Source organism: Hypomesus nipponensis, chromosome 18 (genome assembly GCF_054491055.1).
Source record: "Hypomesus nipponensis isolate SF chromosome 18, ASM5449105v1, whole genome shotgun sequence".
Taxonomy (NCBI): domain Eukaryota; kingdom Metazoa; phylum Chordata; class Actinopteri; order Osmeriformes; family Osmeridae; genus Hypomesus; species Hypomesus nipponensis.
The window spans coordinates 8847249-8867158 of NC_140378.1; the positions used below are offsets into that span (position 1 = coordinate 8847249).

General features: G+C 41.4%; 1 protein-coding gene across 1 annotated transcript; it reads left to right on the forward strand.

The window, feature by feature from the left end:
- Positions 1-415: 415 nt before the first annotated feature.
- LOC146251900 (inactive dipeptidyl peptidase 10) lies at positions 416-19036 on the forward strand. The gene is made up of 25 exons (XM_084680752.1): positions 416-555; positions 5344-5458; positions 5849-5944; positions 6081-6175; positions 6803-6874; positions 10405-10457; positions 11026-11101; positions 11629-11749; positions 11922-12076; positions 12164-12261; positions 12382-12505; positions 12815-12856; positions 12968-13072; positions 13417-13508; positions 14288-14335; positions 14969-15087; positions 15182-15229; positions 16108-16206; positions 16636-16702; positions 16904-17098; positions 17186-17240; positions 17343-17442; positions 17548-17606; positions 17774-17846; positions 17944-19036. The coding sequence occupies exons 1-25, from the start codon at positions 517-519 to the stop codon at positions 18159-18161; spliced, it is 2364 nt and encodes a 787-aa protein (XP_084536878.1). The 5' UTR covers positions 416-516; the 3' UTR covers positions 18162-19036.
- Positions 19037-19910: the final 874 nt, after the last annotated feature.

Here is a 19910-nt window from a genome sequence, read left to right on the forward strand (position 1 = left end):
GACGACCAACACTCATGATAATAGTAATAATAATGATAACGCACACAAGGATAATGACGGCTCTAAATAATAGTGGTTGGAGTCATGTGTTATTATTTACATGTGTACAGTTATTGTATCAATGATGTTACCATGTGATAATGTAATTGGACATACAGAATTGCTGAGGCAGATGTTTTGGTTTTCTACACCCTTTATTGATTTAATCGGCGGTAATCGGTTATTGATCAGAAGCAGCGATTGATCGCATAAACCACATAAAAAGACAGACAGACAGACAAAGAAGGGGGTGTTGAGAGACACACACACAGAGAGACAGAGAGACAGAGAGAGAGAGAGAGAGAGAGAGAGAGAGAGAGAGAGAGAGAGAGAGAGAGAGAGAGAGGGGGAAGGGGGGGTGGAGATTTCTTGATCAACTTGAGAACAGCGCGGTAGCATGCAGAACAAGTAAGCGGCAAAGCACGATCTACGTTTTTTTTCTCCCATTCCAACAGACTATTATTGAAGCCCGCAAAGATGATTGCCACCACTCAACAGAACATGACCACTGACCTGGTATGGTTTGTTTCAGTTATCATGCCTTTATTTTGTTGCAATTCATTTAACGAGTATGGCACGTCTAGCAGGTGTGTGTGTATTAGCTACTTAATTCTGTGCGAAGTCAGCGATTCTTCGTCAAATCGGCGTAATGTGACAATCGATTCGTAGACTACTTCATGGATTTCACATATAATGCTTTCATTCATACTTTTTCAACCAAATCACCTCTTCTCTTGAGCCAGACTTACTCTTTCACTGCAGTGCTGGTCCAGCATCCATAGGCTACTACACTATCTATCCCTTTTGATGGTGTCTACCTTATCTTAATGAGTTTTGTTCAGTTTCACTTTTCTGTAGCTTCGGTTGCCTTCTTAAAGCTAATTTTATTTCATAACACAGTTTCACCAAGATGTAATTTCAGACTTGAGTCGTTAAATGATGTTGTTAAAACTTTATAATGAAATAATAAACAATACAGCACAGTTTGTCACTATATGAAAATATGTTAGGCTATATTTATGATCCCAGTAAATGATCCTGTAGTCTGATTTGAAACAGTTCACTGAAGCATTCTGAAGAATGCTGGGGTCTTAGCCTTCTTTAATCTTAGATAAGATGTTTGGGAATCTTTTTGACTGACAACCTTTTTCAATAGCTTTTGATCAAAAATAATACAATTCTTAGGGTTAATCCTTTTTTAAATTCCTGTATTTTCTTTTTTCTACACACGTTTTAGAAAATAGTCTGACACTGATGGCTTAAGCACTGCTTAGTTGTCAGGTGTACATGGGATGTAAAATCCCCAAAATATACATTTCTGTCAGGATAACAGCAATAATCTTTGAATCAATGCAGGGTGCTTATGATACATATTTAACATTATTGAAATAGTCTACATTAGCTACATATATTTTATTAAACAAACATATATTTACGGTCAACCTGTATGGAATGTAACCTGTGAAATGTATGGAATTAAAAAATGGCAAAGTATGTGGGGACAATTTGGAGTTAGCATTTTTTAGTTTAGCAAGGCCAGTATGCCACAAAACACTATGCAGTGTAGCCATAATCTTTTCTTAGGAAATTGTTGCAGTGTGTTACTGCCCAATCCTAATCAATGTACAGCTAAGCAAAACATATTTTTTAGCAACTTGGGTATAGTGTTTTAGACATCTTGAAGGAATTATTGTGGCTGTTAGCTTGTTCACTATGCTTGATGAAGACCCATAGAGCTGGTTGTGTGAATGCACAGTATACTGTCTGTCTGAGAAGAGCTTGTATCCGTATGTAACAGAACTGTACTCTCTTGCCATATCCATCAACCTCTGCCACACACATCTCACAATGGCATTAACAAGCCTTTTTCCCAGGCATGGGCTCTGAAGGATATAGGTTGGGCTGAGGCTGTGTGGCAAAGGCTAAAGCCCTTTTATGCAGTAACTTGCTAATGCTTGGTGGGATGCATGAAAGGAAGAAGACAGTGGGGCTGCCTTGCAGCAGGGTAGGCTACAGCTGTAGTTTTTTATGGGACTGAGACCAGTGCTGCATTCTATGTCGTTTGTCTGGAGGGCAAACTGTCATCCCACTTCATTTTACACATTATCTAATCTCTCCTACCTTGTTCAGATGGGAATGACAAGGGAAGGCATGAGCGATTATTATTCTGGTTAGAGCAATATAGTAAATAAGGGAATGAGAAAAAAGAAAAGGCATGTGAAAAATGTCATGCATATGCCTATTTTGTGTATGGTATAATCTAAACATTAATCTAAGCACGGTGATACATTCAATAACTTTGGATCCATGCCAGAATCCCGATGATGCAAAACCAAGTGAAAATTGCACACGTTTGAGGAAGGAAATACATTATATTGCCAAGTATGTATATTTCATCCAGAGATATCACTGATTATTTATCGCCTGAGATTTACAATGAATTGAAATTATATCCAACAAGATACATTGAAAATGTTTATATGTTATGTCTTCTTTGACAACATTGTGTTTACAGGGAAATTCTTAAATAGTAGATCCTTTGTTGATTTGTATTTGCTGGGATTGAGGAGAACCTGTGCAGATCAGTGACAGTATCCTTCAACAGTTGCTTAACTGCCTGCAGAATGATTTATGGCAGTATTCCCCCACCTCAACTATAGAGGATAGAGTTAAGGACATCCCTTGAGTCTTGTTCATGAATGGTGATGCTCTTTGGAATCTCCACCTACTGCTGTACTGCAGCTGTGGTGCACAGGCTACCTAGTGAGTAACTGCATCTGGTGTAGCTCCCTTATGAGTCCATCCTCAGTCAGTGCAACAAGGTTCCTTTGATTTTGTGTTTAATTTAAATTTAAATTTACAGTTAGCCAAATACCTCCTGGTTGAAATGATCATATTCAGGACTTGCTGTCCATAGGTATGCTGTTTTTCCTTACGATGTGTCACAATGTACTTTGCAGGGAGAGACTCTAGTGGCCTTTTTAACCAAAAGCCCCCATTACAGTCTGCAATCCTTGTATTAATTGTTTCCCACTGGACCTTGTTCTACTGCACCTTGCATCGATCCTCCCATTTGGAGTGAAATTCCCCTTGCTGTTTTGGCAATGGTAGTAGCTCTGTTTCCTCTAATGCAACTCTGCTAATGTTTGTAGAGGTCTCTCACAAAGGGCTTTTCCCAAGAGACAGTTATCCATATGTCAAAAGCTCAATTTCGTGGTGCAAAGCTGCCTTTTTATTTGACTGACAGATTCATCAATGCCTCACCGTGAGCTCTTCTGGACCTGAGTAGCATGGATGGATGGCTCACACAGGAATATGTATGACTCGGTTTTGATCTGGCTCAGCAGAAAGTCTGCACTGAGATATTGTGATGTCCATCAAATGAGATAGATGTGGTCTGTCGACAATCTTTTAACTGACTGCCGATGCCTGCAGTTCATACCATAAGGACCATGCACTACTAGCTACTCAGCACTCAGCTATCTGTGTCTCATTTGCAAATTTGACAAAACTCTCTCTTTCCCTAACACAGGATTCACCCTGTCTGTCTTACAAGAGTGTGACCTTAATTAGAAGTGTTGTCTCATATCTGTTCTCAGGGGTATTGATGGAGTCATGGTGCATCCCATTAGGCTGTGATAGTGGGGGATGTTTTTAGCACTGATGCACACAGTAATAGTGGAGCACGGAAAGCACCGTTATTAGCTGTGTGTATACTATCCACAATCCCAATATCTTACATAAACCTATCAAACTGAATGGTGTAAGCCCATTGTATACTGAGAGCAAAGAAGGAATCTGATAAAGTAGAAAAGGGATTAAAGAGACAGAAGATGAGAAGAGCCTTGTTTACTGGGATACCAGCTCTGGCCTTCGCAGGAGGGTAGAAACATCACTTTGTGTGTCTTCCTGCTGGCCCAGCAGTAGGGCTTTAATTTGAACGTGTTATAAAGCAGGAGCCAGGGCAATCTATTAAAGATGAGACCTTGGCGGGTGCCCATGCTGGCAACCCATCAAGATATGGGATCTATCTCTCGTTTTCCATGATGAGCAGAGGGACACGCTGCCTTGGAATGCAGGTGATAGCTCTCAGATAGAGAGGAAAGGTGTACTGAGTGTTATCAAAATAAAATCACTCACTGAAACACATCTGAAAGATCTATATCGGTATCTTTTTTTAATTTGTATTTTTTATAGGTCTATTTCCATGGTATTTATATTAATAATGAAAGCTGTATCTTGTGAAGTCTTGTGGATAAATACATTAGAAGTATGTGTGCGTCTGCAACAGTGGCTTATTGCACTTACTCAGAGACAGCTGGTGACACACAGGGAGAGCGGAGGAATGGTAATCTGTCAACCGGATGGATGCATTGCCATACAACCCCCCTTCCCCTACCCTCCCGCCCTGTACAAGGCCTGGAGGAAGGTGTTTGGGAAGCTCGGAGGACACGACCGGCACGGAGGTGGCCATGATGGAGGCTGAGCCCTATGTCTGCTCTGTGATTGAGCTCTCACACTCCACCCCTAGCAACGAGCCACAACCTCTCATTAGAACGGAGCGGGGGGTAGCCTTGGAATGGTCTGAAATTGTGTCTAATTGTGACTGATAGCTGTGGCCCTGTGCCTGCCTAAGGAGAGAAAGTAGGCTGCAAAGATATAGCTACTCCTCTTACTCTCTCTGTCTGGTAACAGTGGTCATGTATGGGATTGTTTAATCTTAAACTTAGTGTATGCTTAATTCTTATCAGTCATAAATGCCAATTTTGTATTGTCTCAATGTCAGTTGAATGCAATATATGCAAATCGTACTGCAGGGAGTATAGCACCTTTTTGCTATGGATTTCAACATAGTTATCCTTTCAGTAAGATGAATGTCTATGTTTCAAGTCTCATTGTTTCCATGTTTCATGATCCCATCCCATACCTCCCCCACCCACATGCCCCATTAGAGTTCTAACAGGTGAAATGAGACGACAAAATGGGGAAATTATGGCATCACAAAATTATTTCAGCCTTCAATTAACTTCAAATGTTTTACTGGCACAGTCTTTTGGCACAGAGTTTTAAGGAGGCTGACTTTAAATGACTAGGATTTCTGTCATTGTGGGGGCTGCTCTTTCCCCCAGAAGCTCATTGTACTTATACGCATGTCAAGGAGAAGTCCCCAACTGTGAGATGGTGGAAATGAAGCAGCACTAATGTTTGCTCCCTAAGCTGTGCCAACACTCATTGCATAGTGTTTTTGTGTGTTTTTTGTGTGTGTGTATGTGTGTGTTTGTGTGTATGTATCTTTTCCTGCAGGATTTGGGTAGTTCAAGTGGTCCTCCACGGAATTGGAAAGGCATTGGAATTGCAATGGTGGTGATTCTGTCTGTTATGTCACTGGTCATTCTATCAGTCATCATCCTTTCCCCCGGTAAGAGAATGGATAGAATGGGAGAGGGGACAAATGAAAATAGGTAGATGAGAAAAAGAAAATGAGGAAGAGAAAGAAGGACGAAAGATAGGGGAGTTTGTGTGGGAGGAGGAGTGTAACCGAACACACATGGATTTTTATCAGACAAACATATTAACAGGGACGTTTGAAAAATGACTAAAAAAACTAAGAATGACAAATGTGCCTACTTTCACAGGCAAACTCTGTGCTCTATGTTAAGGACTATGCTAAGTAGCTGTGTTATGCCTGTCTTTTATTGGAAAATGTTTCATGTTACAATTATAGTGTTTTCGCTGGAAATGGTATGGCACAAGTAGACTGGTTATGCCTATTTTAAACCTCTCCCTCTCTCCTTCTCTCATTTTAAAGATGAGTCACAACTGTTACTCCAATCTCGCCTTACCATGGATGATCTTGAGAGTGAGAAGTTCAAAGTTCATGACCCCAGTGTGGCCTGGTTAAATGGTAAGACGGACCCCTTTTCCTGCAGCTACCTAGATAACCTCAGCTGACCATGCTGTCACAGAAGCATTTTGCAAGTTAACAACCTTAAGCCACTGGTGAGAAGAAAAAAAAATGTTCCTTCTCTTGTTCTTTTCAGATAATGAGGTCGCTGTGCTCACCAGAGAGGGTCATGTCATGTCATACAGCCTCTACAGCAACCTTACATCCACCCTGCTGGACAACAGCTCCCTGGTGAGAAACAGACATCTGCCTCCAAGGGGAAGAGACCAATCTCAATATTGATTGGCTCTTGAACCTGTACAGCTGGACAAATGGATGGGTCAATAGAGATGTGCCTGCGTACTGAGAGAGAATGTAGAACGTTTGTTAAACATCCTTCCATCAAGACGAATCGAGACCTGTATGTTGAGGCTGTGTGACAATTTAAACCCATTTTTGTCCTATTTGGTTTCCCGGTTTGAGCCCTCAACTTCTGCTTCAAAGAGATTTTTCAAGCAAGGGTATCACTTTGAACACCGCCTCGGCACGACAGTGACAGACTTATATGGGTCATTGCCTAGGAACCAAACTGGGTACTGTTGTAAGGAGAGGGAGATGTTTCTGTTCTGTAGTTCCACTGAATTGTCATTCGATGTGTCATCTTCTCAGCTTAGTTAATCCTGTACACAGACAAAAGCCAAGAACAGTTTTCGACATTTTGTGCTTGATGCAGTAAACCAGCTACAGTTGTTCCTAGAGAGATCTATCTCAGTTTCAAAGCTTCACTGAGCTTGTTCATTAGAGGATGGCTGTAAGGTTATGGTTGAATGGAGATCAGAGAGACTTGCTGATAAGTATTGATTTTGATGTTTCCAACAGGACCTGACGTCTACTAAGTTCCAGGTGTCTGCAGACAAGAGATTTGTCATGCTGTCCTACAACATCAGACCAGTGAGTTTAGCCTCGGAAGCAGCTTTTTACTGATTACGTTTGAAAGAAATCAAGTGTAAAACATAAAACATTCCCCAAGGAGAATTTAGCTCGTCATTCAATCCCCTCATTTAATATAAGACATACTGTCATGCAGTACATAATGGAATTCTAGTCATTATCATAAGACAATCCATTAAAATATCAGGTTCTTTCAGCAACCAAATACAGTTCTTTGTCACACTTGTAGCTGTAATACAGTAGCTACATGGATGTGAATCCAGTGCTGAACAATCAGTCGAAGAAGGGAAAGTGGAGATATACCCTTTATGAAACAGCAGAGAAAGAGGGGGAGAAGGGGGAGGAAGGATTCTGCTGCTGCAGCAGTCTGTAGCTCAGCACGCTGTAATACAGACACAAGCAAATCACTGGGAAAATGTATAGGGAATTAAACTGGCTGATGGGGGAAGGGGTTTAAGAGGAGGATGGTAGAGGGAGACTGATCAGTTTGATGTAGATCAGTTGGTGGTGGTGGTGGGGGGGGGGGTGTTGAGAGAGATGGGGTGGTAAAGTTGGCACTGCTGTAAAGAAATCTGCCTGATGGTTTGTGGAGAATTTTAATGAGAGGCTTACGAGAGTAAAATGCTGAATCGCAGGTGGTTAGAGGCAATCGCACATAGAGTGTTGGAAGACAAAAACCAAACAACATTTACCTGTTTATGCTAGCTCTTTGTTATCCCGTCGTCAGCCCTGTCTCTGTAAACACCCATCCATTTCATAAATAGCGGAATATTTTCCCAAAGGACAAGCAAGAGGTATGATCAACAAGTAATGGGGCAGGGAGGAATTAAGAAAACATTAGCCGTCAGTAAATTTTTGTTTTATAAATAATCCCATCACATACAGTTATTTATCTCTTTCTCTTTACTATCATTTCCAGCTCTTTCTCTCAGTTCTCTCTTTCTACTTCTGTCTTTTTTTGACTGATCACTGTCATCTTTACGGCAAATCTTTGTCATTGTCTATGTAAACGTACATGCCATTTATTACCATGTTGACCAGTATAGTTGATGCAGAGACTGGTGTGTTTTTTTGACGTAGAGAAGGCTTTCAATGTATAATTTAGTGATTGATCATACATGTGCAGTATCATATCGGAATGCAACTCAATAAGGATTTCAGCTTTTGGTCAGATTTGAATTATATTGTCTAATTTAGCATAAACGATTTCCCTATTGTATCATTCGATCTGCCCATCTGTATTCTCCCAGTATGAACAAGTGTGTATGGTATGTTCTCTTGCCCAGTCATACATTTCACATGTGCAATTGTATTTGAATGTGTGTCTGTGTGTGTGATGGGTTTACAGGAGGGATATATTATCCTTCTTTTCTGTTCTGCTTTCTTCGGTCATACACTTTCCATGCCTCTCTTTTCTTTACTTTATACCTATTCTGTCTCTGGAGGTTTTCTGCTGACTGAAGCAGTTTGAAGCAGGCACCCATCCTTATTGGGTAAAGAAGCAGTGTGCATCTAAGAATGGCAGAAATATATGTGATATGCACCATTCACCTTTAGGTCCCCCTGTCCAATCAAAATCATTCAAAAGGGTGTAAAAGAATGGGGATCTGCTAACAGGAGAGGGCTGCTAGGGAAAGAAAGGTAGAGTGGACTATGGGTGTTGATGAAAGGCTTCTCCTCTGTATTTGGCATTAGCTGTTTGGGCTTTGGGGAGATTTGTGCCCCTTGGGCAAAAAATAAATGGATTTTAAAAAGGGTTGGAGGGGTATAGTTAAAAGTGAGGGGGTGAGGGTGCATATAGACCTCACAGCTCCTGCGGCAAAGGGCTGATATATTCTGCAGAACGCCAAAGAATCACACGTGTATGTGTACATGTGTATGCCTGTGAAAGAAAGCAGGGTGGTGTGAAGGGGTACAAACAATATTAATGATGGGGAGGAAATAAGAAAAAGCAGCCAGACAGGCAACCAAGACTGTGCAATGTTAGAGGGCAAGGAAAACGCAAACAGAGTTGGGTCTTCTCCTGCAGCAACAGCCAATTGGTGACTGGTATCAAGGGTAGCACATTGAGGCACCAGAGAGAAATGCATGTGAAGCAACAACAATGGGATGTGGGAGGACTCTATGATCTCCATAGTGTGTGGACTACAGCACACGCACACAAGACCTTCCAATATCTGTCCTCACACAAGAGGTGGTGTAATCTCATTACAGTCCCATTGTCGCCTTCTCCCCTGTGAGCACACACTCCAGTTGGTTTACAGTGTGGCTCTTCATTTGGTGTGGAGGGTGGCTGTGTGTGTGTGGGGGCGGGGGGGGGGGGGTGGCGGTAGTAATGTGGAGACGAGCAAAACATTTTGGCGGAACAGGGGGGAAAGATTTATGGCTTACGTACTTGGTGCCACATTAGAATGTATTCTCCATTCCTTCCCTTCACTCTCTCTTTAAAACACACACACATCCACACACACATCATGCTTTCTCTTTCCCTCAACCTCTGCTGGCCCAGCAGTAAGTAAACACATCCACTATTTTTTTCTGTGGCCTGTTACACAGCCACTTACCTTTGAATCCTTGTGACTCTGCTCCCCATCCCTTATCTCCCTGGGCCAATGTTCTCTTCACATTTGAATGTTTCCTGTTGCTATTGTAGCAACTTGAGCAGTAACTTGTATGGCTGTCCCTGTGGCCAGCTTTATATTTCAGAACCAATATCTGGCTGTGATGAGACTTAGAACAAATCCCAAATCAGTTCTTTCTTTTATGTCCTTGCCTTAATTCCTTTTGTTTGCCAATCATAACCCTCTCCCTTTCAAGCATTCTCCTATATGTCCATAACAACACTGGATAGTACTATCACACTGTTAAGTATGCTGCATGAAAGATGTGACATTTTATGTTTTGGGGACTTGCTTGTGGAGGGTAGTGTGTCAAAGGTACCTGCTGGATTTAGATACGAACAGAATGATTTAGTATGCTTGATTTTGTCAAATCCCATAGGTATTTTTTGACTCCATCTCCGAGTAACAAACATGCACATTTGCACTGGATCATTTAATGGTCTTATATCTAATAACTGTGTCAGAGAAGCATTGCCACTTCATATCTCTCTAATGAGATTAACTTATCATAGCTCTTATTTTAATGAGATGTCTTACTTAGTTCCCATCCTCTTCCATATATTACATCATTTACGTGATGCAAAGTTGCCACTTTTCCCATAGAGGGACAAGGACATCAGGTTTAGTTTCATAATCCCATCTGAAATCCTGCATGTGGTGATGCAGTCTCACAGATGAACACGCTGGCCTGGTTTCTTGCCCTATTAAGACCACTCCATTACTTTCCCTTTCCAAACAATAGCCTATTGGTTTATTTAGCCATCAAAACAATGGGGTTACTCTGTTTTTTTAATCCTGTGTATGTTCAATAGATGTGTGTGTGTGTGTGTGTGTGTGTGCCTGGCAATAAATGTGTTTTCTATGTAACTGTGGCATCCCGGTGCCCATCATGTCCTCTACCTCCTGCAGGTGTTCTCTCAGTCCTTCACAGCCTCCTATGCTATCTACACTGTTTCTACTGGGTAGGTAGAGCCAGGAATGCCGATGCATGGGCTGCTACTGGGCATGTGCACTGCCAATGCAAGGAGACCCTGGACTGCTCAAGTTCCTTCAAGTGTGTCCCATCACATGTGAACTTAATTTCTCCGTCCAACACATCCATCATCTCCGACGACCTTTCTCTCCCCGTGGTAAACCTGTGTCAGGGTTAGAGTACATGGATCACAGCCAGGAATTCCTGCCTGCCTGCCAATCAGTCAGAGGCCCTTTAGTGTCTCTGGATAAAAGCTTGGACCTGGAGTATTTGAGGAGGACAGATGCCTCTGAAGGGACTTGAGAAGGATCTGCCCTTTTGACCTGCCTGGATATGCACTGAAGAAATGTTTGCCTGTTTGAAGGAATATCCGTTTTTAACACTTTTACAGTGTTATGTCATTGCATGATCCGACCTGAGTCTCTGTTTGGTTTTGCAATTCGCATCTTACCTTTTTTTAAAGAAACAAGCTTGACAAAAGGCATTGACGGATCTCAGAACTCTATCCAATAATCTTTTTAAAGAGGCTAACAGAGGATGTGTGTGTGTGTGTCCAGAGATCTCATTGAGCAAAACCTTGGTGGGAGGACTGTGCTACAGTATGCAGCCTGGGGTCCCCAGGGGAACCAGCTGGTAAGACTCCTCATTCTCCCTCTCTCTCTCCTTCTTTCTCTGTCTATCTTTCTGTCTGTCTGTCTTTTCGTCTCTCTTTCTCTGCCTCTCTTTCTCTCTCTCTCACACACACACATTCCTTTTTAACTATCTGTTATTACAATAGTAAACTGTGTCCTAAAATAATTATTTTAACCGATTCAATCCATAATAATTTGCCTTTTTAGAGAGACTTATATAATAAATATAAATACATAATAATAATATTTCTAATCAAATATATATTGACAAAATATAATAGCAGTGATGGGTACTCATTCCTTTGCTCATCATTTATTGTAGTTTTGTTCAGATTGAGTCATTTGTTTTTGGTGCAATGTCTGTGTTCATCTACAACAGTGTATCTGCCAAGTAAAGATATATTGGCTCTCGCCTGGCTGGCTGATGATGCATTTAATCTTGGACCGAGCCTGACTTTTGATTCAGCCAGCCAGCGCTGAGCCCTGTATCTGTCTTTGATAACGGATTAACACTGTCACTGGTGCCAGGCCTATGTGTTTGAGGGAGATATCTACTACCAGCCAGACATGACCAGCAGGGCTCTGCGGCTAACAGCCACAGGCCAGGAGGAGCAGGTGGTCAATGGGATCTCTGACTGGACCTACGAGGGTAAATGATGCAGCGCCTCCTCCTATCTACCTGTCACACCACTCTATGTTGTTTGAATTAGTTGAGAACTGCTTTGAAACTTGAGAATGGTTCTTAGCTATGCATGATATGTCAGATTTGGTTAACAATCGGCAAATTTCTTCTTGACTGTCCTGCTCCTCTCGTTAAACAGAGGAGATTCTTCTGTCCTATCCTGCCCACTGGTGGTCTGCTGATGGGGCCCGACTGGCATACCTCACCATCAATAACTCTGCTACTCCCTTAATGGATATACCACACTTCTTAGGCGGTCTCTACCCCTCCAATGTTCTTTATCCTTACCCTAAGGTAGAAATTACTATTTCAGATTTTGACTTATTGAATATTTCATGTTATCTCTTCCTCCTTTTATGATACATTTCTTTCTCTGGGCAGGCTGGTTCCAGTATTCCTGCAGTCAGTCTGTTTGTAGTGAATCTATATGGTCCAGCTCACACACTAGAGATGATCCCTCCAGACAACCTCAATGCCAGGTACTAGGACCCCAAACCAACCTTTCAAGCTGGAAAAACAACTCATGAAGTTCATATTAAAATGTGGTATCTCTTTCTGTTTCGCTGTCTCTGTCCTCTCTCCAACAACATCCCTCATAGAGACAGCTACATCTCCATGGTGACTTGGACCAGCAGCACCCGGCTAGCTGTTCGTTGGTTGAATCGCTCCCAGAACCAATCAGTGCTCTGTGTGTGCGAGGCTACCACAGGGGCTTGCTTAGAGGTAAGGTATCAAAGGTCATTCACATTAATGTGGTGGATTTACAATGCTGTGCAACACTCTTTAAGTAATCTTTTTTTATTTTATTTTTTACATCTAATAAAAAGTCTGGTCGAGTTGGCATTGATTCTCTTAAGCTCCCAATCCCCCCCGCCTCCCATTTTTATGGTCAGATTTCTGTGTGTGTGGAATTTTCAATGATGCACTGCAGTATGTTTTTTCTGTTTTGCTACCTTCACACATCCCTCGTGGAGTGAGGAGCATTTACTTTCTGGCAACATATTTCCTATCTATATGATCTTAAATTCCCAGAAATACAAGATGGTTATGGACTTGATGCAAAACCAACGACAGGTAATAATAGTAATCAATTTAAAATGTGCTGATATTCATTAGAAAACCAATCACTGACACTGTGATTTTTGCTGGATTCTGTTCACCCTAACCTTCAAACTGATTCAACAGGAGGTGCCATTGTTCTCAGCCGACGGCTCCTTGTTTTTCCTGACACTGCCAGCCAAACAGGGGGCTCGTGGAGAGTTCCGACACATTGCCAGCTTCCCTGTCCAGGTCAGTTGGAACCCCCGTATTGTCCTGCTGAACAGTTTACTGATAACATGCCTGTTTACTTTTCCACAGGGTGGCACAAAACTGAGATTACAGAACTGAACAGCAGATAACTTAAAGGCTTTTTTCTCCCAAAGGGATTCCTTTTCCGTAGGGAAACCGTAAAAATGTTAGTGAGCATAATTTGTCAATACCAAGCTTCTGAGCTATTAAGAAATGCTTAGATCAATCGCATTGCGTGAGGGTATTCTAATGAATTAGTCATGGGGGTATAGCTTTCTCAGTGTCAAAATATCAGCCTGTTTCTGCCATTTTTCTCCTCTTCTCTTTTCCTACCTGTGACACAGCCTACGGGGCCATCAGGCCCTCCACGGTTTCTGACATCTGGGAACTGGGATGTCACTTTGCTGTGTGCCCTGGATGAGGAGGCAGGGAAGATGTAAGTGAGAAGCACAGCTAAGTGTGATGCCTCATAGAACCCGCCTCCGGCATACCACTGGATGTCACAGCATCTCACACAGACATGCGAGATCTAGGAGAGACACTAGAGAGATATCATTAAAAAAAAACGCAGCTTGATATGGGCTCATCATGAATTAAGGTGACAACTGATTACTGGCGGATTAGCAGAGAAATGTCCTCCTGATGCCCAGTGAAGGATCAAAACTATGATCAGATCATTCATCAGAGTTAGGCAGGCAGAGCACTCTTACCTCAAAAAAAAATATCTTAAGGTCTGAGTTTAGACTTCAGAGGATGGAATTAGACCTGAGCTTTGTGCTGGATTAGACTCATCCTGAACTGAGCAGTCTTCATGCCATCACTATCAGACTCGGGAGGATACACTCAAATACACTCAAACAGACTGAGGAATCCAGACGCAGCACAGAGGATTCTGGGAGGAAGAGCTGCAGGTGAAACCAGATGGTTGCAGTCCCAAAGCCCATGTGGTGGCTGTTCTGTTTGCCTCCAAGCAAATCACTCACACTGTGGTCACACATTTGACTGGATAGATGATGCATTTCAGTGTAAAATCATACTCTTTATTTAATACCATAACTCACCTGCAACAGCTGCACATCACATGTTTTACTGTGCTACTGTGATTTAATAGCTGGGTGAAGTATTAAAAGGTATTGTATTAAAAATCTCAGTGATGTTTTGTTGTATGTCCTTGATGGGTAAATTAATGACATTATTAATCATCTCTCAATGCAGGTATTTTCTAAGCACAGAAGAATCCAGACAGAGCAGACATCTGTACAGGTAAGGTTGGACCCTCTAAAACATCCTCAAACATAATGTACTAATTCTGTGACTGCCTGCTTATACTCATCTGCTTTGTATTCTCCATATATTTACATCTTTTGTGGAGGACGAACTGCATCTCAGTTTACCTACATTACTATTTCCAGAGATGTTTAGTAAATATAAGGATATTAATTAGGTTGGTAGCTGCCCACTGCCATATAGTACTGCTGGGAATTCAAGGGAATAAGGGCTGTATAATTTGCTACCATTATAAAGAAGGTAGGTGTTTAGACAAGTGAGCTCGGGGGCTATTGTGTAGCAGATGAAGAGCTTCCTCTCCAGTGCACTGCAGGCAGACTGCCCAGCTAACACATTTATCAGAGAAGCAGCAAGCTGACTGGATGGGAAGGTGCTGGGCTACGGCTGATGTGTTGATGATGTTGAGACGTTCTCAGACCCTCACACATTTATCTTATATATTTCATTTAGTTTTGTTATTACACTGCTTTGGGCTTGGTCAAAATAATCTGGAAAGAGGGTAAACTGGAGTGTGAACATACTGTGTTTTTGGTTCTTTTCTTTAAAATGACAGCGTAGAGAAGAATAGTTTGTCATTTAGTTTTTTTATAATCTACCATTTCTTTGTAGTGCGGATCTGGAGGGGGTTTTCCAACGCCAGTGTCTCACCTGCAATTTATTAGATGGATGCAGCTTTTTTAAAGCTCAGTTCAGCCCCAATCAGACATATTTCACACTCTATTGCCTTGGTAAGTGCTTGGAACACAATTACTGGATCATCAGTGATCAGTATTATCAAACTAATTTGAAAACCAATGTCTTTATTTAACCATATTCGCTTAGGACCTGGGATCCCTAAAGTTACCGTTCACAGTACAAAGGACCCTTCCAGTGAGTTTTTTCACCATATTGTACATTTTTACTTCAATTCATTAAAGGTCCCATGGCATGAAAAATTCACTTTAGGAGGTTATTTAACATTAATATGAGTTCCCCTAGCCTACCTTTGGTCCCCCAGTGGCGAGAAATTTTGATAGGTGTAAAACAAGCCCTGGGTATTCTTCTCCGCCTTTGAGAAAAATGAGAGCTCAAACGCTCGGAAAATCCCCCATGTTGTGACTTCACAATAGGGAAGGTTACCTCCCCTTTCTCTGCTTTGCCCGCACAGAGAATTTGGCCCACCAATGAAAAAATTAGCTGCGACCGTGCAAGCTTAACATTGGTTTTTCCTCGAGACATCATGGTTTGCAAACAACCGAAGTATGGCAGTCAGCCCCGCCTCTTTCTACCTCATAGCATTTAAAGCTACAGACACAGAAACAGCACGTCCTGAGGAAAGCTCATTGTGGGACTGCTCGTAGTGACTGTAATTCTGCACCAAGGCTGAATTTCGGGAAAGAGACTTAAGATACAGTATTAGGGGACCACTAAGGCCTATATAAAAGCATCCAAAAACAGCATGTCATGGGACCTTTAAGCCAAACCTGCTCTCCCAGCTCCATTATATAGCACTGCACAGAAGGCTGTAGAGGGCAGTATACACACATTTTTAAAACCTCCTATGGCTCAAATACCCTTTAAGATTCTCCACACATTTTTCAAATTTCAGACTTGAAATAAAGTTAAGGGGAAATAATCCATGTGAATATTAATATTGAAATGTGTCCAAATTTGATTTTTGGGGTGGAATTGTCTGTTTGCAGAGAATTTGCTTCTGCATTCTCGATTACATAGGCATATTTGAAAACAATAGTTCTTTCTTTCGATAGGTTACATTGTTATGGAGGATAATGCACCTCTCTCTGAAGCACTACAGGGGAAAAGACTCCCCAAGACCCTGTTCAAGACCCTCTCAGCAGATAACCATGGTATACTTGTGGAACACAACCAAACACACACTGCAGACTGAGTTTTAAAGATCAACATCAAGCAAGTAATTTACATTACCTGATAGAGGCTGGTAAAGATCAAGCTAAACATAGCAGAGTACCAATTACAATTACCGAGTAAATGGTTTTAATTTGTTGATTATGTTTCAATGGGAGGGTAAACCTGAATGACACCTTCTCTTGGGGAGTGGGGGAAATCAGTCAATGTGATTGTGTAAGTGTTTTAGGGTATGTGTGTTAGGAGTGTGTGTGTGTGTGCGTGTGCATGCCTGGCTGTGTTTTCAATGTTTGTGTCATTAGAATGAAACACGAGGCCCAGGAGAGCTCATCTACTGGTGGTGTAAGGGGGAATACTGATGAAGTCTGCAACAGTGGACTTGGTGTACCATCTATGTTTGTTTTCATCAGACCTCCACCTGAAATTGTCCTTGCCTCAGGGGTTTGAAGCCAACCTCCACCCGCTCCTCATCATTGTGTAAGTCTGTAATGCATCGACAACAGTTATTTGTGATAGTTAAAAAAATACTTAGCATTGTTCAAGTTATTGTTACCTGTTGTTACATGCTGTTACATTATTTTACGTATGACAAACATACCAAAACATTTTTTCACAGTTTCTGACCTCTACCATTTTTCAAGCTCCAAATGAGTTGTTCATGTTTATCTTGCTCTGCAGGAATGGAGTTCCAGGCAGTCAGTCAGTGACAGAGGAGTTTGCCCTGGGCTGGCCTGAGGTCCTGCTCAGCTCTCATGATGTGGCCTTGGCTTGGGTGGATGGCAGGAGTGGTGATGGACGGGGACAGAAGGCCCCTGCAAATGACCCACGCAAGCTTGGCTCACTGAGAGTCAAAGATCAGCTTGGAGTTGTAGAGTTAGTGTCTTGTAATGTAATACAGTCAATAAGTTATATGAGCAATATCTGTTTCATTGATTTACTCATTTTCTACTTCAATTGTAGGTGGTTGATGCAACTCCCCTACATTGATGATCGACGTATGGCCCTTTATGGCAAGGTTACTATCTGGAATTGACAGTTCTGTTCTATCTCAATCTATACAAAGTGGATACAAAGTACAAAATACAAAGTTCTCAGTTTAGTGTCTCTCTGTCTCTAGGCTTTTGGTGGTTATGTAACCCTCAAGATGCTAGCTGCAACTGAGAAGTTATTTCGATGTGCAGCGGCTGCAGCTCCTATAACAGACTTCAAACTGTACAGTGAGTCTGGACTTTGCCTTGTTCCTACCATGTTTTACAAGTGAATATAAAACTCATTAAATATTGTACACTACTTAAAGATTCAAGCTATTTCACATGTTTTAGGTGCTGCCTTCTCAGAGAGGTATCTGGGACTTCCTGTAAAGGATGAGCACACTTACTTAGTGAGTATCTTTCATATCAACAGTGCTCTTCTCTTAATGAATAAACTATTATTTTGAATACAAGCTATAATAGATACAATATTATTAAAAAAATGTATCTATTCCTGTATGAAGATACTGACAAGTTAGGAGTAATAGAAGTTTCTTTGTCTGTTTCATGTATTTAGATGGCTTCTGTGCTGGAGGAGGTCACCAAGCTGAAGGAGGAGAACTTTCTCATACTGCATGGAACTGCAGATGGTAAATATCACAGATGGTTTGAAAAAAATATATGAAATTGTTCCTGCAAACATATCAGTAAAAATCTATTTGCATGTTTGTGTTTGTGATTGCAAAGCCAGGGTACACTTCCAGCACAGTGCTGAGCTCCTGAGCCGTCTGGTGAAGGTAGAGGCCAATTACTCCTTGCAGCTGTACCCAGATGGGGGCCACACCCTGTGGGAGCAACGCAGCATCCAGCACTTTCAGCGAACCCTGGTGCACTACCTCCAAACATGTCTTAGGCATAGCCTCCTGCAGGCACCTGTGGAGGAACCAGAGGATGAGGAGGACTGAGTAGAATGTTTCTGTTCCTCTGGAGACATGGACCTGGGAGGATTACTGTCTTATGCATTGCCTTGGGCCTGACCTACGACACACAAGAGCACAGGAGTGTGGACCAATCACAATGGATAACCGCTTACGGATGTCTCAACGACTTCGGGAATATACTGTCTCTCTGTACTCTCCAACTTGTTTGAATAGATTTATGTTGTCCCTTGACTCTACTGATCACTTAGTCAGTATCTTGGATAGGTAACTTGCTCCTGACTTGACCTAAAGTTCACAAGTTATGAAACATGCATGTCATTACAATGGCTGCATGATGTGGAGTGGTTTACAATGCATTCCTCCTGTTTTGTTTCCTTGCAGATTACCCAACAACTCACTGATAACATGGTGGTTCATTGCATTAAATTAAACGAATAATACCATGTCCTTTCTGAAATGCTTCCAAACTGACAGTTTGGTTTCATGCATCTTGAATGATTCTATGGTAACAATTACTGTATCTTTTGCAAGTGTCTATGGATGCAATTCAATACAATTGCCAAACTCCTCATTAAAACAAAAGCACATTTTCTTCAAATCCTTTGGATGGTTTGTTTTGTTTTGGTAATTTGTTTACTTGAAATATTTTGGATACAGTTTTGTTGTTGTATTTCCTGTGCTTTGCAAATGCAAACATTTTATTGAAATGTTTTATAACAGTGTGTTACAAACATATTCCAGAATGCCCTACAGAATGTAGCTTGTAACTCCTGTAGCTAAGTGTCAATCAAAACCATGGATCTTACTTGGAGAATGCATGTACTCTGTTTGAAACTGAATGCCATTGAAATGAAAATGTCCTATTTTTTGTTTCACCAGTCCTTCACAATAAAGAAGCAAGTCCATGTTTTCCAACAATTCTTTTTCACAGCTTCGTGTCAAAGCAATGCAATCATGTTACATTTTACCAAAATAAATAACTATGTATATCCCAACTTTCCTCGCTGTCAAGCCAAAGAGTGTATTGTATGGAACGTTCCATTGCAACATCTGCGCGCAGCAGCACTCCTACACATCCGCCATTTTGGACTGTGAATCCAGTAAAACGTCACTCCAACAAAGAGCAAATTACATATTAAACTATTATATGTAGCCAGCATAAATATGAATATTCATTATTTACTTGATTATTAGGTCACTTTTTTTTTTTACAGAATCAAAGCCGAAATATGAAAACCATTCAGAATGTCATTAATTAGGCGACAGAAATGACGAATAAGGCTGCAGGATTCCTTCGTTCATTCATTCATTTAACATTCATAAATTCATAAATCATAAACATAAAGCAGCAAGTGCTTCACAGCGCAAAATGGCGGCAGCGCTACCTTTGCGCCATCTAGTGGCGGTTGTCAAAAACACCAGAGCTTCGCTTCTTGAGCTTTGATCAGTCGACCAGAGTCCGTGCAAACTCTGAGCAGTAGCTCCAGAAAGTTGTGAAACAACAAATAATCTTCAAAACAACGATTCAGACACAGTCTGATGATTTCACTTAATTGAAAATTTGTCTCACTTATCTTGAAAAACGTCAATAGGCTACAATGGAGCACAAACTGAATGCAAAAACACAATGACGTTTTTGTACTGTGAGATGTCTAATTGTAACTGTATAATGGAACACACAAAAGTACTGAGAACTATGCAAGTGTCAAAAATAGGAATGCCAGGTGTCCAAGTAAAAGGCACTTTTTTAGCTAAATGTGGCTGCACATAGTG

What these genes read in the sequence shown, in the direction of transcription:
- LOC146251900 (XM_084680752.1), top strand. Translation starts at nt 517, where the DNA reads ATGATTGCCACCACTCAACAGAACATGACCACTGACCTG. An exon ending in ATCTACACTGTTTCTACTGG is followed by an intron (nt 10,458 to 11,025) that starts GTAGGTAGAGCC and finishes GTGTGTGTCCAG; the next exon opens with AGATCTCATTGAGCAAAACC. An exon ending in CAGAGCAGACATCTGTACAG is followed by an intron (nt 14,336 to 14,968) that starts GTAAGGTTGGAC and finishes ATTTCTTTGTAG; the next exon opens with TGCGGATCTGGAGGGGGTTT.